The following is a 25,169-nucleotide window of genomic DNA, read 5'->3' as shown; positions in this document are numbered from 1 at the left end:
AAAGCATTCTAGTCATTAGTAATTACCAATGTGCTGCTTCTATTTTTTCATGTTTAAAATACAGGAAAGTATTTAGTTCCAAGGTCTAAAAAGAAACAAATAGCTCATTTTTATTTCTAATAATGAAAAGATTTAGTGGCAATTCTCTCTTTATAAGGATCTTTTAAGAACCAGCATAGCTGGGCGTGGTAGCTCACGCCTGTAATCCCAGCACATTGGAAGGCTAAAGTGGGATGATTGCTTCAGGCCAGGAATTTGAGACCAGTCTCGGCAACATAGTGAGACCTTGTCTCTACAAAAAAATAAAAAATCAGCTGGGCGTGGTGGTGTGTGCTTACAGTCACAGCTACTTGGGAGACTGAGGTAGGAAGACAGCTTGAGTCCAGAAATTTGAGGTTACAATGAGAGTGTGGGCAGCAGAATGAGGTCCTATCTCCAAAAAAAGAAAAAAGGGTATAGTAATCTTGCTCTTTGCTCTTAAATACTAAAGAATTCCCAATTAGATTCTTAAGAACAATAGGATATTAGTGTAGATATTAAAATAATAATGCAAAAGTAAGGAAAGTTTTGTGGTCAAATCAGTTGACAGTGATTGCATCTTGTCAGTAAAACTGGAGGTGGTCTGTGTTATACCTCCTCAACACATTTTTTTCTCTGTCATTACTACATTTTATGAATATGTACTGGTATTTTAATAAAGATAAAGATCAAGGCTGGGTAAATAAAGATCAAAAATCAATGGGGGCTCACACCTGTAATCCTAGCACTTTGGGAGGCCAAAGTGGGCAGATCACCTGAGATCAGGAGTTTGAGACCAGCCTGGCCAACATGGTGAAACCCCATCTTTAAAAAATTAATTAATTAAAAAAAAAGATCAAAAGGCCAGGCATGATGGCCCATGCCTATAATCCCAGCACTTTGGGAGGCTGAGGCAAGTGGATCACTTGAGCCTGGGAGTTTCAGACCAGCCTGGGCAACATGGTGAAACACCATGTCTACAAAAAATACAAAAAAATTAGCCAGGCATGGTACTGTGTGCCTGTGGTCGCAGCTACCTGGGAGGCTGAGGTGGGAGGACCACCTGAACCCAGGAGGCAGAAGCTGCAGTGGGCTGTGTCTGTGCCGCTGCACGCCAGCCTGAATGACAGAGCAAACTGTGCCACTGCACGCCAGCCTGAATGACAGAGCAAACTGTGCCACTGCACGCCAGCCTGAATGACAGAGCAAACTGTGCCACTGCACACCAGCCTGAATGACAGGGCAAGGCCGTCTCAAAATAATAATAAACAAAGGTCAAAAAACCTAATGGTGTAAACTACCCGTCCACAAGAAATAAGAGGGGATAGGTAAACATGTTAAACACTACCGCAGGCATGCAATCTGCGTGATCCAGACTAACGACTTGATTGCTTCAGCAAATAAATAACAAGGAGGAAAAAAAAAGTCCAGAACTACCACTGGTTCTAGTCCCTACCACGCAAAGACACCCTGGAGAGGCAGAGAACGAGCTGCAATCTCACACCATCCTTTAAGATGCTTAGCACTGGTATAAACGCAGTTCTTCCCTTGCTGCTTCTCCCCAGAAACCTTCTGGGATCCCTCTGCTACAGCTAGGTCAAAACTGCTTCCCAAAACCTTCTATTAGCCTTGACTAAGACAGTCATCTACTGGGGCAGCCGACCTTTTGTATCTAATTGATCTTATTAAAGTGAACGTGAATCAGGCTGTAAGTTTAGTGTTATTTGCTTAGACAACAAACTGTTCTTGTATGTTGGAAAAGAAGGAAGTAGGGTTAATCACCTAATTTCTTCATAAATATACAGGAAGAGGAAAAAAGAGGGAGAGGAAGGGGAATAATGACAAAAAAGAGTTAACAGACATATGAGCCAAATGCAAATGCTGACCCTGTATGGATCCCAGTTTGAATAAATCACCTACAAAATGAGCTTCATAACCATGAAAATCTGAAACTAAATATTTGATATATATGATAAATATCACTTAAAAGTATGAGGGCATTATGATTATGTTTTCAAAAAACAAATACTTCACAAAAGATACATACTCTATGAGCCCATAAAATGTTCAAAAATGGCCAAGTTAATCTATGGTGTCAGAAGTTAAGATAATGTTTACCTGTAAAGAAAGAAGTGACTAGACATGGGCATGAGAGAGGGTTCTAGATACTATGAATGCTGTTTCTTGAGCTGAGCTCTGGTTACACAGGTGTGCTCAATTTGTAAAATGTATTTACATTCATACAAGTACAGCTAGGTGTGGTGGTAGCTCATGCCTATAATCCCAGCACTTTGGGAGGCCAACTCGGGAGAATCCCTTGAGCTCAGGAGTTTGGAACCAGCCTATACAACATAGTAAGATGCTGTCTCTACAAAACAATTAGCCGGGTGTGCTAGTTCACACCTGTAGTCCCATCTACTTGGGATGCTGAGGCTAGAGCATGGGAGACCACGGTTGCAGTGAGCTGTGACTGTGCTGCTGCACTCCAGCCTTAGCAACAGCATGAGACCCTATCTTAAACAAAGGACACATATGTTACACTTTACTAAATAGTTAAAAACAGATTAAGTCTTTTACTTTGGAGATACATATTGAAGTCTTTATGAATAAAATTATACATTGAGATTTGCTTAAAATAACTAATTGAGGAAGGTGAAAGCATTAGCAGCAGAGGATAAAGACCAACAGATAAAGTAAGACTGGTTATTTGTTGATAGTTATTGAAGTTGGGTGATGGATACATAGGGGTTCATTATGCTGTTCCTTATACTGTTGTGTATGTTTGAAAATTTCCATAATAAAAGCTTTTTAAAAGACCAAAGATACAACTGAAAAACCAATATTCTATTAGATCCATTCTTCATACCATTAACCAGAATTTTCTTTTTTTTAATTTAATTTTTTTTCAGAATAACTTTCATATAGATCAAATATCTAAATCAGAGGTAAAATCTATATTTGTATTGCCCTGAGCTACGAGTGTCTTTTACATTTAAAAAAGTTGTTAAAAAAAAAAAAAAGAAAGAAAAAAGAATATGTGACAGAGGTGTATGTGGCCTGCAAAACCTAAAATATTTACTACACAATGCTTTACAGAAAAAGTCTGCTGACCTCAGAAAATGTTATAAAGGAAACCAGATAAGTATCAAAAGAAACTATTAGTGGATTATTTTATACCTTAAGGAAAGAAAAACCTTTTCTAGCAACTCACAATCCAGAAGCAGTAAGGGGAAAGGCTGATAAATTTGATTACATACAATTTAAAACTTACATATGCCAAAAAAAACCACCCCAAAAAAAAAACTTAGATAAACTTCTTGCAACTTATATAAGTAACAAAGGATTAACTCCCCAATATAAAAAAAAAAGCTACTAAAAACATTTTTTTTTTTTTTAAAAAAAGGACCAACAATTAAAATGCAGGCAGAGTCCACAGAAAAGGAAATGCAGATGGTCCTTAAACAGATTTTCAACTTCATTTATAAGAGAAACAGAAATGAAAACTAAACTGAAATATATTCCTCACCTATCAGATGGTAAAAATCCAAGTGTGCCAACATATTTTGTTGACAAGACTGTGGGGAAATAGGTATTCTCATATACTGGCAGTGGGAATGCAAAATAGCCTGAGGAAGGGAACTTGGCAATATCACTTCAAGGAAGAATTCTGAAGTATCTTCCAAAGACACACTGGTAAAAATATAACATATATGCATTATGGCATTAGAAAAACTGGAAGCTTAATGTTATTAGGGAAGTGGCTAAAATGAATTATGATACGTCCACACATGGTGTATAACTTTTGTACTATGTAGCTGACAAAAATGAATGGGAAACATTGCTATGTGATGATATGGAATGGTCTTCAGAGTATATTAAGTGACAAAAGCAACGGGCAGGAAAGTACTGACATTATGTTACCTTTGAGTAAGAAGGCAGGGAAGTAATAACAAAAAAAAAAAACTGTATACCTATATTTATATTCTTAAAAAAGCAGCAACGGAAGGATAAATCAAAAGTGAATAAAAATGGTTGCTTCCAGGGACAGGAAGAAAACAGAGTGAGGGAGTGGGGATGAAAGTTACACTTTTGAGAAAGTGCCTTGGTTTTATTGTTTTGACCTTGGAACTATAAAAATTGTTTACAAAATTAAAAAACAAGATTAAATCATAAAGAAAAAAGTGAAAGTGTCACGATTCAAACGAAACTACAAATCAAATGCAGTATGACAGAACTGTCTGGACAAACCTTCCAAGGAGACAGAACTTTCCAGGCTTATTTGGCTGAGATCAATTCCCTTAGTCCCTGAAGTGGCACTGGTCTCTTGAGAAGCAGCAGCTCCTTCCAACTCATGGCAGACATCTTCATCTGTTAAAGAGGTAGATTCAGAATCCTGGGCTCCCACTGAAGAAAGACTGGTACGATCAGAACTTTGATCCTAAGGACATAATTATAAGCTTAATTTCTTGTACCTTTAAAGGGAATTAATTAAAAAGTCACTTCTAAAGCAGAAAAAAAACACCTATCACCTAACTACCCAGATGATCAGCTGAACTAATATTACAACATCTAGAGGAAAAAAACAACCAGTTTTACAAAGGCATGCTAATTTGGACAAACGTGCTGTGGTTCAATTTTTTTTTTTTTTTTTTTTGAGACGGAGTTTCGCTCTTGCTACCCAGGCTGGAGTGCAATGGCGCGATCTCGGCTCACCGCAACCTCCGCCTCCTGGGTTCAGGCAATTCTCCTGCCTCAGCCTCCTGAGTAGCTGGGATTACAGGCATGCGCCACCATGCCCAGCTAATTTTTTGTATTTTTAGTGGAGACGGGGTTTCACCATGTTGACCAGGATGGTCTCGATCTCTTGACCTCGTGATCCACCCGCCTCGGCCTCCCAAAGTGCTGGGATTACAGGCTTGAGCCACCGCGCCCGGCCCTGTGGTTCAATTTTTAAGAAATCATTTTTTAGTTACAGTGAAGTATATACTAATTAGTAACATAACCTTATTGACTTTTAATCTCCATTTATTGATAATTTTCCACTCTGAGAAGGTATCGCCCAAATATGAAACTACTAGAACTATGTTTTTATTCTTTTCCAAAATTACCCACGCTTCAAAGATATATATATTTCTAATTTTCATTTTTGAGAACACTGAAGTTAAAATTTTTTTTTTGGTTATATTAAAAGTACATGAGAAAATTTGGTAGCTGTAGATTTTTATGCAAAAAAATTTTAATACCTATAATTTCACGCCCAGATAATACAACCTACTTTACTAGTCATGTGTGTGCATATTTCATTATTTTTAATCATATAGGGCAAAAAAATTTTTTAAAAAGGGTCTCACTTTGTAGTCTAGGCTGGAGTACAGTGGGCAATCTCAGCTCACTGCAGCCTCTGCCTCCCAGGCTCAAGCAATCCTCCCATCTCAGCCTCTAGAGGTGCATGCCACCATGCCTGGCTAACTTTTGTATTTTTATTAGAGACATGATTTTGCCACGCTGGCCAGGCTAGTCTTTACTCCTGACCTCAAGTGATTTACCTGCCTTGGCCTCCCAAAGTGCTGGGATTACAGGCATGAGCCACTATCCCTGGCCCGGCTTTAACATTTTTTTGTAGCAAAATATTTTCATCCTTTAGGGGTTCCAAGGTCTGATCTTGCTAAGGAAATCTTTCTCCACTCCCAAATGAGAAAAAAATCTTTTTAAAATTTGCACTTAAATATCTAATCCATCTAGGATTTCTTGTTGTTGTTGTTCAGTGAAGGCAGGAATTTTTTCAAGTGGATAGCTAAGTGTATCAACACGTTTATTTAATATCCTCGTTACCCACCGATCTTAAATGCTATTTTTTCATATCCCAAACTCTTATATATAGTTTTATTTCTGGACTTTTCTTCATTCCACTGGTCCATTTATCTGTTTTTCACTGATTAGCAAACTATTTTAATTATAGTTTTAGCACTAGTTTTGTTAGTTTTAGTATTTTAGAGAGCAGCTCATATCTTTTTTTTTTAAAAGACAGAATTTTGGTCCGAAGCCCAGGCTGGAGTGCAGTGGCACGATCTCGACTCACTGCAACCTCTGCCTCCTGGGTTCAAGCAATTCTCATGCCTCAGCCTCCCATATAGTTGGGATTACAGGCGCCTGCCACCATGCCTGGCTAATTTTTGTATTTGTAGTAGAGACAGGGTTTTACCATGCTGGCCAGGCTGGTCTTGAACTCCTGACCTTAAGTGATCTGCCTGCCTCAGACTCCCAAAATGCTGGGATTATAGGCGTGAGCTACTGCACCTGGCCTCATACTTTTTTCAGAATTTTCTTGATTATTCTCATGCATCTTCTCTATTAATTTTAAAGCAGCTAATTATGATTTGTATTTTTTAGTAACCGGGTATTTGGTTTGCCTTGTATTTTAATTAGACTACCCTAACTTGGTAAAAACTGATGCCCTTACAAGACTCAATCTATCAGTAAATTATGTCCCTCAGTAAAGTACTATAGTTTTATTCATGTATTATATACTTGATATGTTTACTTCTAGACATTTTATGTTTGTGTTCTAGTTAATTAGCTCATATTTTTCATTACTTTTCTAACTGGCTATTATTATGTCCAGGAAAGCTGTTTTACAAATGTTTTTGTTGCTTCTAGCCACCGAACAGTTCAGTTTTTTCAGTGGTGGTAGGTAACTTCATTTATGAGAATATCAAGTTTTATTAAATTATTTTACAACATTTCTATCTATTTTTTTTTTGAGACAGTTTGACTATGTCATCGAGGCTTGAGTGCAGTGGCGTGATCACGGCTCACTGCAGCCTCAATTTCCCAGGCTCAGGTGATCCTCCCATCTCAGCCTTCCAGGTAGCTGGGACTACAGGTGCACATCACCATGCTTGGCTAACTTTCTGTACTTTCAGTAGAGACAGGCTTTCACCATGTTGCCCAGGCTGGTCTTGAACTCCTAAACTCAAGCGATATACCTGCCTCACCTCCCAAAGTACTGTGATTACAGGCATGAGCCACCATGCCCAGCCTTTCTCTCTCATTTCTTTTCCTTGCCTTCTGGTATCATTAGAATCCAGAATGCTATTGGGTGGCACAGGTGTTTAACATGCTTCCTTGCCTTGATCCTGACTTTAAAAGAAATAATTATAATATTTCACTGTTAGGGATGGTGTTTACTATAGTTTTTTGATACTCAATCAACTTAAGTGTTCTTTTTTATTTTTTATAATATTAAAAAAATTTTTTGAGGTATGGTTTTGCTCTGTCACCCAGGATGGGGGGCAGTGGCACAATCATGGCTTACTGCAACCTCCACCTCCAGAGCTCAAGCAATCTTCCCACCTCAGCTTTCCAAGTAGCTGGAACCACAGGCATGCACCACCACACCTGGCTTTTTTTTTAAGAGATAGATAGGGTTTTGCTATGTTACCCAGGCTGGTCTTGAACTCAGATTCTCCCTTGAATGCAAGAGCTGAATGTGAGCATGTCTGCAAGCAGGCCACCCTTTAGAGTGCCTGCACGGGGAATAGGAAGAGAATGTACAGGGCAACTTAAACAAAGGAAGGTTTTACTTTGGTTGGTGGGTACCTCAGTATATTTTAAGTAGAGTGGGGCTTCCTAAAAAAAAAAAAAAAATCTGGGCTAATTATAAAATTTTGGAATTACTTCTTTTAATCCTACTTCCTTTCTCATCTCAATGGCTGTCCTTGGTGTCTCTCCTTTACTCTTAGTACTTACAAATTTCATACCTTTGTGAGCTGGAGTATTCCATTTTCACAACTACTCCTGTAAGAGAAAAAACAATGCCTACCTAACTATTCCTTAAGTAGTCTTTTAATTTAATTACCTGGCTGTTTAATTTTATATGTCTGCCTGCTCACCTGGGCTTCGTTCACTAAGAACAGTCCTCTTCTTAGTGGCTGATCTCTCTTATGACTACTTTGGAAGCCACACTTTCTGTATTTAGGCATTTCCATCAATTCAGTTTCATCTGCTTTCTCATTTTCAGAAAGGTATGAAAATCTCTCATCTCCTGATGGCATACTTTTCTTTTTTCATTGTTTCAATTGATTTATTATATTCTCCTATTTTTCTGTCACTTTAATGGGATTTTGAAGAGGCGGGAATACAGATGTGTATTTTAACATCCTGAATCAGAGGTCTTGTTGCTATTTATGCATAAAAGAATTAGTGTAAAAAATAAGTCAAATAGTTGATTCTTTCGAACTAAAATATAGATTATGCATGTTTGAGTATGAGATGACAGAATGATTTTACACTGGGAGACATTAAATTCTTTATGTCTAAATTTTTGGACAATAACACTGTTTTGCTGTCTTATCACTCCTGTTCACTTTTAATTGTCCTAAGAACTTTCCCTTTGCATTCACAACTTGGCTGTTTGGTGAAGGAGACCTCACTTTCAGCCTTTCCTGGCTTTTGGCACGCCTTCCTCACTAAGCTTAATAATTTCTAGCTTTTGATTTAAAGTGAAAAATGTGTGACTCTTCCTTTCATGGGAACACTTAGAGGCCACCTGTAGGGTTATTAATTGGCCTAATTTCAATATTGTTGTGTCTCAAGGAATAGGAAGGCCTGAGGACAGTGAGAGAGTCAAGAGAATGGCCATTTGGTGGATAGTCAGAAATCACACATTTATCGATTAAGTTTACCATCTTATATGCGAACAGTTCATGGTGTCTCAAAACTATTACAATAACAACATCAAGGATCACTGATCACAAGTCACCATAACAGATATAATAATGAAAAAGTCTGAAATATTGCAAGAATTACCAAAATGTGACACAGAGACATGAAGCAAGCATGTGCTGTTGGAAAATGATACCAATTGACTTGCTCAACACAGGGTTGCCACAAACCTTCAATCTGTAAAAAGCATGGACATCTGTGTAGTGCAGTAAAGCAAAGTGCAATAAAATGAGTCATGCCTATGCTAGGCTTTAAAAATATTATTTTAATCTTTAGGTGGGATCTGATATTAGTGATTGTGTTCTCTTTTTCTAGATGAGTCTAGCCAGCAGTGTGTCAATTTTGTTGTTACTTTTCAAGAATCAGCTTTTGGTTTTATTGATATTCTTTCCATCTTTTCTGTTTTACTGATTTCTGCTCCATCTTTATTACTTCCTTCTTCCTACTTAATTTGAGCTTACTTTGTTCTTCTTTTCTAGTTTAAGGTAGAACCATAAATCATTAATTTTAAGTCACTCCTAATATAGCATTTAAATCTATAAGTTAACCTCTAAGCACCTCTTAGTTGTATCCCACAAATTTTTATGTATTTTTGTTCATTCCAGTCAAACATTATTCTAATTTCCTTTATGATTTTACCTTTGATTCAAATTATTTGGAAGTGTGTTCACGTTTTTCTTGATCCTTACTTATTCTTAGTGAGTTCTATTGTGGTCAGAAAACATGCTTGATTTAAAAAAAAAACACACACACCTTACTGGAGTATAATTTTCATGTCATAACATTCACTCAAAGTAAGTCTATAATTCAATAATCTATATAGTAAATTTACCAAGTTTTAGAACGTTTCTAATTTTAGAACATTTTTACCTCCCCAGTAAGATACCTTACACCCACTTACAGTTAATGTCCATTGCCTTTCTAGCACCAGGAAACCACTAATATACTGTGTCTACAGATTTGCCTTTCCTGGACATTTCATATCCATGGATTTACACACTATTTTTTGGTCTTTTAAATCTGGCTTAATCCACTTAAAATAAACATGTATTTAAGATTCATCAATTTCTTAAGGCATGTAGCAGTATTTCATTCTTTTGTACTGCTCAATAATATTCCACTTGGAAGAAAATCCACTTTTCAGCTATTCGCATCTCTTCTTTGGTGAAGTATCTATTTAGATCTTCTACGTCCTTTTTACTTGGGTTGTTTATCTTACTATTGAGCTGTGTGGGTTGCTTGTGAATTATGGATTCAAGTCCTTTACGAGAAACAGAATTTGCACATCTTTTCTCCAGTCTGTGGCTTTTCATTTTCCTACATTTTCATTTTTGTAGCGCAAAATTCTTGAATTTTGATAATGCCTAGCTTATAAATTTTTCCTTTTATAGACTATGTTTCTGGTATCATATCTAAGAATTATTGGCTTAATTCAAAGTCTTAAAGATTTTCTTCCAAATTTTTTTCTTTTTTTTTGAGATGGAGTTTCACTCTTGTTGTCCAAGCTGAAGTGCAATGGCACAATCTCGGCTCACTGCAAACCCTGCCTCCTGGGTTCAAGCAATTCTCCTACCTCAGCCTCCCAAGTAGCTGGGATTACAGGCACGTTCCACCACGCCTGGCTATTTTTTTGTATTTTTAGTAGAAACAGGGTTTCACCATGTTTTAGCCAGGCTGGTCTTCAAGTCCTGACCTCAGGTGATCCGCTCATCCTGAGCTCCCAAAGTTCTGGGATTACAGGCATGAGCCACTGTGCCCAAAATTTTTATAGTGTGTTAGCTCTTACATTAGACATGTTATCCATTTTGTGTTAATGTTTGTATATAAGTTGAGTGTCTAAGTTCACCTACAGTCATCCCTCAGTAACCACAGGGGGTTGGTATTTGCATATGACCTATGCACATCCTCCTGTACACATTAAATCATCTCTAGGTTACTTGTAATACCTAATACAATGTTAATGCTATCTATGTAAATAGTTATACTGTATTGTTTTATTTGTATTTATTTATTTTTAGATTTTTTTTTTTTTTTGAGACGGAGTTTTGCTCTTGTTACCCAGGCTGGAGTGCAATGGCGCGACCTCGGCTCACCGCAACCTCCGCCTCCTAGGTTCAGGCAATTCTCCTGCCTCAGCCTCCTGAGTAGCTGGAACTACAGGCACGTGCCACCATGCCCAGCTAATTTTTTGTAATTTTTTTTAGTAGAGACGGGGTTTCACCATGTTGACCAGGATGGTCTCGATCTCTTGACCTCGTGATCCACCCGTCTCGGCCTCCCAAAGTGCTCTGATTACAGGCGTGAGCCACCGCGCCCGGCCTCGATTTTTAGAATTTTCAATCCGTGGTTGGTTGAATCCATGGATGCAGAACTTGCAGATACGGAAGGGTGACTGTTATTTGCATGCAGATATCCAATTATCTCAGCAGCATTTTTTGACAAAAACTATCATTTCCCAATTGAATTGCCTTGACATCTTTGTTGAAATTTAAATGACCATCAATATAAGAGTTTATTTCTGGAGTCTAAATTTTATTCCCTATCTACTGATTTGTTTATGCTAGCAGCATACTGTCTTGATGGCTGTAGCTTTGTAGTAAATTCTGAAATTGGGAAGTGTGAGCCCTCCAACTTTTTCCAAATTGTTTTGGCTATACTGGGTCCCTTTTTTCCCCCTATATTAATTTTAGGATCAGCTGGTCAATTTCTACAAACTCCTGCTGAAATTTTAATAGGGACGATTTTGATATATATTTAGATACCAATGTGGGGAGTGTTGCAGCTTAACAATACTGAGTCTTCAATTCCGTGAACATGGGATGTCTTTCCATTTATTTAAATCTCCTTTAAAATCCCTCAGTAATGTTCTGTAACTCTTGAAATGTACTTTGATTTGAATCCTTTTCAACCGACTGAGATTTTAATAGCCAAACATAATTTATCTTGATGACTGTACTGTATACACTTGAAAAGAATATGTATTTTGGCTGGGCATGGTGGCTCACGCCTGTAATCCTAGCACTTTGGGAGGCCGAGGCAGGTGAATCACAAGGTCAGGAGTTCGAGACCAGCCTGACCAACATGGTGAAACACCATCTCCACTAAAAAATACAAAAATTAGCCAGGTGTGGTGGCATGCACTTGTAGTCCCCGCTACTCAGGAGGCTGAGGCAGGAGAATTGCTTGAACCCAGGAGGCAGAGTATGCAGTGAGCAGAGATTGTGCCACTGCACTCCAGCCTGGGCAACAGAGTGAGACACTGTCTCAAAAAATAAAATAATAAAAATAAAAATCATGAGGCTGGCTAGGTGCAGTACCTCATGCCTGTAATCCCAGTACTTTGGGAAGCCAAGGTGGATAGATCACCTAAGGTCAGCAGTTCGAGACCAGCTTGGCCAATATGGTGAAACCCCATCTCTATTTAAAAAAAAACAAAATTTTAGCTGGGTGTGGTGGTAGGTGCTTGTAGTCCCAGCTACTCAGGAGGCTGAGATACAAGAATTGCTTGAACCCAGCAGGCAGAGGTTGCAGTGAGCAGAGATGGCACCACTGCACTCCAGCCTGGGTGACACAGTGAGACTCTGTCTCAAAAAAAAAAAAAAAGTGTGTTTTGTAGTTGTTAATAGTCTATAAATGTCAATTATATAAAAGTAGCTGATTCTGTTGCTGAGATTTGTCTTAACCAATTTTTGTTAGCTCTTCTATGAAATGAGTTTTAAAATTTCCTACTAAAATCTAGAACGCCCCTTAATTCTATCAATTATGATGTCATTGTTTTGAGGCTCTGTGATTTAGTGAATATATATAGATTAATTGTGGTGTTTTCCTGATGAGCTGCTTCTTATCATCATTATTTTTCAGAGACAGAGTCTTGTTATGCTGCCCTGGCTGGCCCGGAACTCCTGGACTCAAGCAATCCAGTCTTCCCACCCCAACCTCCCAAGTAGCTGGAACTACAGGTACATACCATCACATCCAACTCCTCATCATTATGAAATCAGTCTGTTGCTCAGGTTTGAGTGCAGTGGCACAATCACAGCTCACTACAGCCTTGAGCTTCTGGGCTCAAGCAACTGTCCTACAGGTTTGCACCACCATGGCCACTAGTTGAAAAAAAAATGTACAAACCAGGTGTTGCTATGTTGGCCAGGCTGGTCTCAAACTCCTGGCTCAAGCAATCCTTCTGCTTGGCCTTCCAGAGAGCTGGGACTACAAGCATGAGCCACTGTGCCAAGCCTAATGTCTGCCTTTTAACTGAGGTGTTTAGATTATTATCACTTAATTGGTGATATGGTTAGATTTAGTCTTCTATTTCTCTGTTCTCCTTTTCTTGGCTTCTTCAAGATTTCCTGTCCTAAGACTATTTGAATATTTTTATTGGCTCTTTGGCTACATCTCACTGTATTTTTGAAGCCAGTACTCCAGGAATTACAATATACATGTCTAATCATTGAAAGTCTACTTAGAGTTAGTTTTATATCATTTGATATTTAACAATATAACTATAATGAAGGTCTGTGGGGAAAGTTCCTTTACTACTGAAGTTCACTACTGTCAACCATCTACACATATTGAAAATTCCATGAGATAATGTTACTATTTCTGTTTAGACAATTACAGGGTTGTTTTGTTTTTGTTTTTTTTGTAGTTTAGGAGGCCAAAAATTCATCTTTTCTATTAACCAGCTATTTACCATTTATTTTACACTTCTTTTATTCATGAAGATCCAGGTTTCTCTTTGGTATCATTTTTCTTCAGTCTAAAGAACTTCCTTCAGCATATCTTACAGAGCAATTCCACTGCTCATGAATTCCTTTCTTTTATCTGAAAATGTCTTTATTTCACATTGACCCCTGAAGAATATTTTCACTGGATATAGAATTCTGAGTTGACAGGTCTTTTCTTTCTACACGTTAAAGGTACCATTTCACTAAATTCTTCCCTCCAAGGATTATAATGAAAAGTGCATGGGTAAATTCAAATCTTTATTCCTCCATAGGTAATGTATACTTTTTTGTTAATAGTTTTCAATGCATTTTTTTTTAATCAGCCATTTTCTTGTTAGCGGGTGGATATCTCTGATTTCAGCAGTTTACTTTTGATGTGTGCAGGTGTGGTTTTGAGTTTATTCTGTCTGTAATTTGCTGAGTCTCTTGTATCTATAAATCTGTATCTTTTACCAGTTTTAGAGGTTTCAGCCATTATTTCTTCAAATCTTCAAATATCTTTTTTTATTTTTTGAGACAAAGTCTCTCTGTGTTGCCAGGCTGAAGTGCAGTGGTGCGATCTCAGCTCACTGCAACCTCCGCCTCCTGGGTTCAAGCAATTCTCCTGCCTCAGCCTCCCAAGTAGCAGGGGCTACAGGTGCACACCACCACACCCAGCTAATTTTTGTATTTTTTAGTAGAGATGGGGTTTCACCATGTTGGCCAGGATGGTCTCGATCTCCTGACCTCGTGATCCGCCTGCCTCGGCCTTTCAAAGTGCTGGGATTAAAGGCATGAGCCATTGCACCTGGCCTCAAATGTCTTTTCTAACAAAATCTATCTCTTCAATTCTTCTGGAACTCAATATCCATATTTTATTTGTTCTTTTGATATTATCACACAAGTCCCTGAGACTATGTTTAGTTTTGTTTTTTTGAGATGCAGCCTTGCTCTGTCACCAACAAGCTGAAACTACAGCCATGTGCCACCACGCCTGGCTAATTTTGTATTTTTAGTAGAGACAGGGTTTCTGCATGTTGGTCAGGCTGGTCTCAAACTCCCAACTTTAGGTGATCCACCCACCTCAGCCTCCCAAAGCACTGGAATTACAGGCATGAGCCACCATGCCCTGCCTCTTCTGATTAATTTCTATTACTCTTCACTGACTAGTTATAAAAATTGTTTTAATAATTTCTATTTCTTGCTAGAATTTATTTTAATTTATTTCAAATGTGTTTTCCTTTACCTAAAGGAACTAGTTATGGTAGCTGCTTTAAAGTTTCTCCCTGATACTTCCAACATCTGAGTCATTTTGGAGTTGTCTTTTCCTTGAGAATTGGTCACATTTTCCTGGTACTTTATATCAAGTAATTTGGGATTTTATTTTGGACACTGAATATTATGTTAGGTAGACTGGGTACTGTCATAATACTTCAGAGATTGTTGATGCCTTTGTTTCAGCAGGCAATCAATTGAGTTATATTCTGACCGTAATTTGTGTTTTGCTTTTTCTAGGCAGTGAACTTTCAGTTCAGTTACTTAAGGCTTTTCTATTCCAGTTTACATCTGTCCCAAGACCGTGCTGGTTAAGGGGTAGGCTGATACTTGTATGGGATTCCCCTCAAACTTTTGCACAAAGAGGCCTGTTTCTCAGGCTTCTCTGTTCAGGAAATAAGGGGTTTCTCTTGAAGTTTTATCTGCCAGAGATGCCATGCAATGATGCGGCTATCCTTGGGGCAAAGATGCATAAAAAAAGAAAATTGATAAACTCATTTCTGTGTGGGTCTCTCCCTAGAATCTGCCTGCTTTTATTTTTCAGAATCCTTAGTTGTTTTTTAATTTTGTCTGGTTTTTAAACTGTAATCGGTGGGAAGGACTGGCTGTGGTGGTCTTATGTTACCGCAGTGGAACCAGTATTCTCACCCCCATTTCTGAAAAATATTTTTGTTTGGTATAGAAAAATAGGTTGACAGTTAATTTTCTTTAAGCACTTTAAAGATATCTTTTCAGTGTCTTCTGACATCATAGTTTCTCTTCAGAAGGCCACTGCTCCTTTGCAAATAATGTACCTCTTTTCTTTGGCTCAAGATATTTGTTTTTTATTTCATTTTCAGTTCTAAAATTTACATTTGATTATTTTTAATACATTCTGATTAACTGGCGAAACTTTCCGTCTTTACAGCTATTTATAATAGCTTTTCCTTTATATTCTTGAACATATTATAATTATTACAAAGTCCCTTGTTAATTAAAACATCCGGATCACTCGAAGGTCTCTTTCCATTAACTGCTTTGTTCTGTTTTTTAGTTATGTTCCTGTCTCTTGGCATAGTTATTTTTAATTGAGTGGTAGACATTGTGTATTAAAAACTGCAAGGATTCCAGATGATGTTTTATTCCTCCAGAAAAGGTACAATCTTTTCTTGCTGATAAAATAAAAGCTGATTATTTTAACCAAATCACGATGACCTAAGTCAAGTCTAGGTTTTAATTTTGGTCAGGCCTAGTCTACATCTGGTTTGCCAATGTTCCTAAGGCTTATCTCTGTAAGTATTCCAACTGAGGCCCTCTCTGGCAGCTCCTGAACTCTAGCTCTTATGAGGCCAGCACCATGAAACTGCTGAGAACTTGACTTCTCAGAAATGTTCTACTTACCCTTCTCATGCAGTATCAAGTATCTGGAAAATGTCTTGAGGGAAAAAAAATCTTCAGTGTTTTTGAGGCCCTTAAAGTCTTCAATTTTGTCTCTCTAACCCACAAAGTCCCAAAAGTTCTGATAAGGGAAGGCCTAGATTTACAACCTAGTGCTTCATGCTCATAATTAGCAAATACCCTCAGGAAGAAAGTGGCTCTAGAACTTCAGTTCACCTCTCTAGAATCCTGCCTCTCTGCTTTCTAGTACTTCTGGCAGTTCTCTGATGACTTGAAACAGATACTTCCTCTATTTCATCTAGCGTTTTGCTCTTAGAAGACGGTATGCAAGTCTATCCTAAGTTACTGCATCCTAACCAGAAGGGCAAATCATATGCCTGACTGGTAATTTTTGAGGGCATACTGGACACATTGTCTGGGAAAAAAAAAAAATCTGCATCTTGAAGGAAATATTGAAATTCAGTAAGTACTTTCAAATAACACTAATTCTTACTCCAGTTACAAATCACTGTCTTTCAAAACTGAACTACAAATATAACGTTAGTAAGATTTTTTTTTCTTTTGTAGTTATTATTGCAGTTCAAATTCTGATACTTACAAAACTTACACACCCCATGAGTCATTTTTATAAAGCTATGTTTAGGAAGAAGAGTTAAAACAAGCAAGGGGCTTTTCGTGGTGATGGGTGTGTGTGTGTGTGAGAGACTGTAAAAGTAGCAAATACTAACCAAACTTACCTTAGATGATGTGGTATACATGGTGAATCTTGAATACCATTTGCTTGCTTTCTCTGCAACTCCTTTTCCTGCAGTGAACATACTGTTCCTTAGAACATCTAGTTTAGGTACTAGTAGTGTATCTAAGTTAAATGAAGGTGATGAGTGGGTTAATGTATCCCGAGATTCTTCCCTAAATGGGCAAGTAGGTGAGAAGGCTGGAGAAGACCAAAGTCTATCTCTTGGTTTCTCCTCACTTTTTGTGTAACTTTTAGATTTGGTAAGTCTCACTGGCTTAGGAGAATTAGGAGGCAGACTAGATCTTCTGCATGCCTTGACCAATGTTGGACTTTTCTTATTTAATTTATCATCACATGCCCGTTGTAAATCAATGCTTGGCGTACGACTTGTCAAAGGACTGCTCATATTATTCATATACATCACGATTTCTTCAGCTAAATCACGCCTAGCAGACGGTGTTGAAATGCTTTTGCTGTCATCTTCATCCTCTTCCTCCTCTTCTTTTTGCTGTTCAGTCTCAGCAACCAAAAGAGAGAGGGGATCAAATCCTGTTGCAACATCAGTTTTTTCAAAAGGTTTTACTGAAAAGCTGCTGTTCATACGCTGAATTCTCTTGAGATTTTGTGTAGCAACACATCCTGCTTTTGATCCATCTGTTTCACTGTCTAAGTCTTCTAAGTCAAAAATAACAGGTGAATCCATTTTATCTGCCAAATAGTTAGAACCATCAAAAGGTGTATCATCATCACTAGATTCCTTTTCTAAACTGTCTCTTTTTGATCTTAAAGGTGGCTTCCCAATATCAAGAGTATTTGGTCTTGTCCTTTTTGAGATAACATTTGAAAGAATTTTTGCATCGGCTCCCAATTTTTCAACTATATCTCCAGGGGTTGCTTCCTGGTTAATTCTATTGAGCATAAATCCCATCAGTACTCCTCCACTAAGATTACGGTTTCTATTTCCCCAGACCACTTGCTGCTGCAAATTAGTTTCATTGTCACTTTTATGTCTTTTTCTGAAGCATCTACTTTGAATGTTTCCTGTTTCATTTGTATCCTCAAGAGATGATATTAAGAGCAGTTCAGGTGTGCTTTCTGAAAAACAAGCAAAGTGTTTTTAGCCATGAAAATATAATAGTAAATATAAGTCATCTTAAACATTTAAAATTCTAGTGATAAAAATGATAACAACAAGCACTCACTGAGTGTCTGCTATTTGACAGATACTATACTAGACACTTTACTTATATTACCTACTGTAAACATTCTAATATCCTTCTGAGTTGAGAAAAAAGGAACACTCAGAGAGCTTAATTATCTAGCTCAGAGTCCTTAAGAGACAGAACTGGGATTCAGATTCAGACATGTCCAGTTATAAAGGGTATGCTCCTAGACATTAGAATGCACTGCTTTTTAAAAAATGTTATCAATTAAGATTTATATTTAATAATGAATTTATATTAATTCCACTAAATAAATTACAATGGTTTTACAATTGTGGTTGTACTAGATGACCTTGAGATTCTGTCTTTTTTTGTTGTTTTTTTAATTTAATTGGACAACACAGGGTCTCACCATGTTGCCCAAGTTGGTCTTGAACTGCTGGGCTCAAGAAATTCTTCTAAGGCCAGGCGCGGTGGCTCAAGCCTGTAATCCCAGCACTTTGGGAGGCCGAGGCGGGTGGATCACGAGGTCAAGAGATCGAGACCATCTTGGTCAACATGGTGAAACCCCGTCTCTACTAAAAATACAAAAAATTAGCTGGGCATGGTGGCACGTGCCTGTAATCCCAGCTACTCAGGAGGCTGAGGCAGGAGAATTGCCTGAACCCAGGAGGCGGAGGTTGCGGTGAGCCGAGATCGTGCCATTGCACTCCAGCCTGGGTAACAAGAGCGAAACTCTGGCTCAAAAAAAAAAAATTCTTCTGCTTTGGCTTCCCAAAGTGCTAGGATTATAGGTGTGAGCCACCATGCCCAGCCAAAATTGTGAATCTTCTCCTTATTAAAATGAAAAAGAAAAACATCCAAAACACGAAACAAAATGGAAGTATGTTAACTTTATCCATAAATAAAGGTTTTTTTTCTTTAAAAAAAAAAAAAACCTCCAAATCATTATAACTATAAATGTGGCTAATTTTACATTTGCTTAACATACTGACTGCAAGTTCATACCAGTCAAATGTTAATGGCCACTTCACATTATTTGAAAACACTGTTCACTGCTTTCTACCAAATTACTTAGATAATACTAAAAGCAGAAATCTAGATTTCTGATCACTTTAATTGTTCTTACTATATGTGCGAGTCCTCTAAAGCATTAATCTAGGTATAGTACTCAACTATTCTTCTTACGTGCTTTATCCACAGAATCAGCTCACTATAGCCAGACAAGTATTAAAAATGTACCTTTTCTTGCAAATGGCAGGGCAAGAGATAAGACAGAATACTAGAGGTCATAAAAGCTGATATCTACTATTACTTAATAGTATATACCATTAACAAGAAAAATGACATATCAGAGAGGCAGTTTATTCTTTTTTTCATCAGCTTACGATTGAGGACATGAGAAATAAAAAACCCACTTTCTTCTGATATTCTGGGAAATGTTCTGCTTGACAGTTTAAATATTACTAAAGACCTGAAGGAAATCTTATAACCAAAAGATTATGCTCTGAAATTGTATCTAAATAGATGTGCAATGGCTCCTTTGCAGAGTCAGTGATATACTATGATCTGAAGACAAAGTTTGTTATCAGACTTTACCAGAGGTTTGCAAACTATACCCACGAGTCATATCTAGCCTGAGGCCTGTTTATGCAGTCTCAAACAGTTTCTACATTTGCAAAGGGTTGTAAAAATCATGCACCCAGAAAAACAGGTAAGAGAGATTGTATGTGCCCTACAAGGCCTGAAATATTGACTATCCAGCCTTTTACAAAAAAGTTTGCCTGATCCTAAGTTTACACACATGCTCAATTCTACAAGCTAGGCTGGATGCTACATGCCTCTAACACAAAGACTACAAACTATTTAACTTCCTTGGGCTAGATGGCTCTATGACATGATTCCGGCCAGTGACATTAAGGTATAGTTTGTGAGGGTTTTTGGAAAAACCTTCCTGACAAAAGAAGTAGATATGGCTGGTGTTTCCCTTCGCATTCTTTTTGCCTTGATTGGATAGGTGATGTGTGGAGTTACTGGTGGCCATACTGTAATCATGATTAGGTCAAAAGAACTGATGGCAAATCAGTTGAACCAACATCTAGAGCAATTGCTTACCTCTGAATTTCCTATTTGAGAAAAATAAACCACAAATTCTTTAAGCACAGTACTTATTAATCATATATTCTGAGACTTAAAGCTCAACACATGCCTAGCTGATATACTAGCCTCTTCTCAGATCTTTGAACATGCTGTAGGGTTCCTTTCTACCAAACAGCCTTTTAGACATGCTTCCCTCTGCTTGGAATGAACCCTCTCAATTCCTCCTTTCTGACCCTACTCTCATTTATTTTCCACTCATATTTGAAATTTAAGCTCAAAAATGATAATGCTGAAGGAAGTCTTCCCTGTCTAAAGACCCCAAACCTAGGACATATCTACATTCTCATAGCAGTTAACTGTCCTTCTTCACTATCCTTCTGTACTTAGTCTAAGAGCACTTTCACATTTACTTGATTAATGTCTTCCCATCCCTTCTACCTGCTTTCTCCATGAAGGCAGGATCCATGTTTATTTTTTTGTTTCTTATTACATCTCCAGTAGCGCCTGGCATATAGTAGAATCTAAAAGAATATTTACTGAATGAATACTGTCTATTAGGCAGTAACTGCAGCCAGTAAACCAACCTGGAATATAATATGTTATATTCACAGCTATAATCCCAACACTTTGGGAGGCCGGGGCAGGTGGATTGCCTGAGGTTGGGAATTTGAGACAAGCTTGGCCTACATGGTGAAACCCCGTCTCTACTAGAAATACAAAAATTAGCCAGGTGTGGTGGTGCATGCCTGTAATCCTAGCTACTAGGAAGGCTGAGACATGAGAACCTGGGAGGTGGAGGTTGCAGTGAGCCAAGATTGCACCACTGTACCCCAGCCTGTGCAAGAGAGTAAGACTCTGTCTCAAAAAAAAAAAAAAAATCAAGATGACCATTAGAGTGATAAGTTTATTTCAAAATCTAATCAAACATAAAAATATATCTTTTTCTACTCCCATATATATACACATATATACATATACAAGGGTGTCCAATGATATAAATAAAATATTCATATATTGTACTGCAAAACATAAATGAACTTGAAAAATGCTTCAAAATCCTAGTATATACAAGTATATAATAAGTAGTCCTATATATCCCATGTATGGTCTTTGGCAGCATTAATAAACCCATAGTACTTAACAGATGAGAGTTTTCAAGCCAAAAGCATCAAGGATAAATAACTTTACTTCACACCAAAGAAATCTACTCTAGACTTTTATAAAGTTCATTTGTAATTGAAAGCCAGATGATTAACCAGATGCTTATTATTCTGACAAAATGTCAAGATCAAAGGATGGTTTACACTCATATTTAAATAAAAATATTAAACGCAGATCTTCAGAGGAGGACAAGCATGAACAGACAGAAATGAAAGAATAAAATAAAGATCAAAGGCAAGCTATTAAGAGTTATAATTAGAAAATTAGTTACAAAGGACTAAGTGGTTGTGAAACAACTCCATGATATTGATGAAAAAATTTTTAATGTTTACATTATAACAATTATGTAACAAAGAAATGCAAAATAAGAGTTATAGGTCATCTTTTTTGTTTGCTTGATAGATAAGAGTAGGGTTCCACAAACTTTTTCTACAAAGGGCTAAAAAGTAAATACTGTAGTCTTTGCAGGTCGTGTGGTCTCTGTCACAACCACTCAACTCTGCTGTTACAATGCAAAAACAGCCACAGACAATATGGAAATGAATGAGCATGTCTGTTCCCACAACTTTATTTATGAAAACTGAGGTTTGAATTTCATAAAATTTTCATGTGTCTCACAGTATTAGTCTTCTCTGATTATTTTCTGACAATTTAAAACTATAAAAACCATTAGAGCTTGGTTAGCTTGTGGGCCGGTACAACAGCAGGCTTCAGGCCAAATCTGGTCCTTGTGCCTTAGTCTGCCGACCCTGAACTGGAGGCATATCTAACGTGTTGCAAAAAAACCAAACACAATTGCACCAAGGCCACTGAAAAACAGAGATGTTTCAGCCTTGACAGCACATGTGCTTCAATATTTTTTATATTACGATATCAGGCAAAATTAAGCTAATACAAAAAAAAAGTTACAAGGTAGTCACACTATTAACACTAATAACTCCGAATCTTAAGTCTATTTAATCCCCTAAAAATGGTCTGGTGGAAAACTTGTGAGGCCAAATATTATTCTACTTCTAATCTGACTTTTCCATTAACTATTGACCATTTATGTGACCTGCCAATCACTGAAGTATGCCTTAGTTTTCTCATCTTTAACATAGTGCTAATATCCCCTCTGATAGAAGCATTGCTATATTTTATATTTACATATCTAATATAAAATAATATATACGTTTTCTCATATTAAGACTTTGAAAAGAAAAATCATTGGGTATTGTTACTTAAACTATCTGAAGGACTATCCTTTTGCCTCTGGAAAAACAGGAATAATATGAAACTAATAAACCATATACTTCATTTGAAACTTAACTAGGTGTATGGTACCCTAAGATTCATCACCTCTCCTGATTCCACTTTCCCCTTCCAAAGAGTCCCAACAGTCTAAACTCAAAAGACAGCATAAAAGCTGTAGGTCTGCCCCATGCCTTGTTATAATGCAAGCCTCAACACAGCATGTTATAAAATGTAGAACTCAAGTTACTAAGCTATACCAAGAGAGACTGCACAAAACAGTTTTTAAAATAACCTTGAAAAATTAAGACTATTAAAAAATAAGTATTCACTAATCATGCAGATATAAATTATTCTGCACATAACAACTTACCCGTGCTTTCTCCTGCTATTTTATCAGCACTGCTGTTACTTGTACCGGTGAGACGAACGATGCTGGAAGAACTTTGATAACTGAGCTTAGGAAGGCAGTCAGCACTTCCTTTTGCACTGTCACTCTCTGACACTGTAAAGATGAAGATGAAAACACTAGTGAGGTAAAATCTACAGACATTGTAGGAGGTATCGAGAGCGGTTTCCAGTTCTACGTATTTCTGTTTGAAAACAGGTGATAAGAAAATGGTGAACACCTCTATATCTGTTGGTCAGCCACAAATAAGTGATTTCACTTATTTGAGGCCTCAAAGTATAGATCAAACTACTGAATACTGATCATGCATAAGGTCCATGCACAAATTTTATATTTCCTCCTTGACTGTAAAGGAATGCTTTTGGTTGAGTGGGGAAGGAGGTAAATATAATCACAATCCTTAACAAACTTTAGTTTGTTTTTTTTTTTCGGGTCTAACGGGTAAGGTGCTGATGTCATAACAAGGTTCAAGGGTGGTACATCTCACAAACATGCATGAACACCCAATCATCATGCTCATGAACTACAAAAGGATCACAACCTTTAAAATATCGTTAAATCTCAGAAAAAAATACTGTTTCAAGAATTGTGTATATACTTCTACTAAATACACGTATTTTGGGAGTTACATAGCATTCATTCTAACGGTATTTGATTTGGGGAGTGCTTTGCCACTGAGACTATGTACTTCACACATAAAGCTTTTGTATGAGAGCATGTGGTGGCTGAGAGGGCATGTAATGGGACAAATAGTTATAACGGGAAAATGGAAAGTAAAAGCAGTACTTTTATAAAATCACTTGTACTTTCTATGAATATAAGTTCACGATTTAAGACAATATTGACTTAATACCTACAGGAACTGCAATCACTCCGTTTTGCATCTTTTTCTTCTTGAATGTCTTCAGTAGATGTATCCCCTCTTCGAACTTCATCTTTAGATAATGAATTATATCCAAGATCAGACTGGCCACCTGGTAAAACAAAAGGAAAAAAAAAAGAAACAAAACTCTGCCATAAACTTCTTTAGTGAGTACAACTGGAATTAGGAGCAACATACTAGCATTTGAATTTTCTTATAGATTTTTTTCTGGATAACTTCCAATTTAAAGTATTATTTTGTTATCTACCCCTTCCATCATCTCTATTAATATAAGAAAGAGGTGATCTTGAAATAATTTACTCTCTTGGCTCCACACTGTAGTCAGAAGTAACTATGTACATTCACCCTACTATATGAGCTCCAAAAGACACAGACGAACCAGACATTCTTTATACAAGTCCGTGACCTTTCTAGTTGAAAGTCTGAGTTTCAACTAAGCAAGAGAAGAGAAATCTGTATAGAATTTATAACAGAACATTCACACATAGATCATAAGAGCTAAATGTTTAAATGATTTAACTAAAAAACTGGATTTCTTCAAATTTATTGATAGGTAATTAATGTACAAATACATGGAAATAAGATAAATATCTACTGTTAAATATTGCTAAGAAAAGCAAAAGGAGCTAGTTGCAGTGGTTCATGCCTCTAATCCCAGTACTTTGGGTGGCTGAGGCAGGCATATCACTTGAGCCCAGGAGTTTGAGACCAGCCCGGACAACACAGTGAGACCTCACATCTACCAAAAATAAAAAATAAAAAAATTAGCCAGGCAAGTTGGCATACACCTATAGTCCCAGCTACTTGGGAGGCTGACGTGGGAGGATCACTTGAGCTCAGGAGTTCAAGGCTGCAGTGAACTATGATCGCACCCCAGCACTCCAGCCTGGGCAGCCTGGGCAACAGTGTGAGACCTTATCTCAAACAGTGTGAGACCCTATCTCAAAGAAAGGAAAAAGGTCTATCGATATTTTTTTAAAAAAGTCTACTACATTGTTCTGCTAAAGACGCTCTGCATCGTTTTTAGAAAATTGTTTTCGCCAGATTAGTCTCACAAGATAAGGTTTTGAATCCTAGTTCTCTATTTTAGGAGACATGTGATTTTAAGTAACGATATAACTTTTTGTTCCAATTTCAAGTTCCCAAATTTGTAAAACACGAGGTTATTATAACATGAGACTATACATGAAAAATGGTTTTATAAACTTGTAAAGCACTCTCTAATGAAATTATATTAAGTATCACTAGGTATTTACTCTGTTACAGTTTTGAGATTTTATATTTTCTAATTAAACTTCAGGTCCATTTCTAAAGAAACTAGAAACAGAAAAATTTGAGAATAATCTTGATGAAATTCATGCTTTTATTAAGTTTTGCACTATTTTAA

General features: G+C 37.2%; 1 protein-coding gene and 1 non-coding gene across 6 annotated transcripts in view; both read right to left on the bottom strand.

Moving 5' to 3' along the window:
• The window catches only part of DENND4A (DENN domain containing 4A), a 121,836-nt gene that overhangs the window by 19,520 nt on the left and 77,147 nt on the right, over positions 1–25,169 (bottom strand). For all 5 annotated transcript variants that reach the window (XM_017513010.2, XM_017513005.2, XM_017513007.1 and 2 more), the window contains 4 exons: positions 23,757–23,873; positions 22,864–22,995; positions 16,838–17,931; positions 4,267–4,456 (listed from right to left, as the gene is read on the bottom strand). In XM_017513010.2, the coding sequence (XP_017368499.1) occupies positions 4,267–4,456; positions 16,838–17,931; positions 22,864–22,995; positions 23,757–23,873 (1,533 nt within the window). The remainder of the gene's footprint in view (positions 1–4,266; positions 4,457–16,837; positions 17,932–22,863; positions 22,996–23,756; positions 23,874–25,169) is intronic.
• LOC119468738 lies at positions 23,331–23,434 on the bottom strand. Its single transcript, XR_005197499.1, has one exon. It is a non-coding gene; the product is annotated as a small nucleolar RNA U13 (small nucleolar RNA).

Source organism: Cebus imitator, unplaced genomic scaffold (assembly GCF_001604975.1).
Source record: "Cebus imitator isolate Cc_AM_T3 unplaced genomic scaffold, Cebus_imitator-1.0 Scaffold485, whole genome shotgun sequence".
In the NCBI taxonomy this organism is placed as follows: Eukaryota; Metazoa; Chordata; class Mammalia; order Primates; family Cebidae; genus Cebus; species Cebus imitator.
The sequence above is the reverse complement of the archived record's forward strand: the minus strand, read 5'-3'. Positions and strand labels throughout refer to the sequence as shown.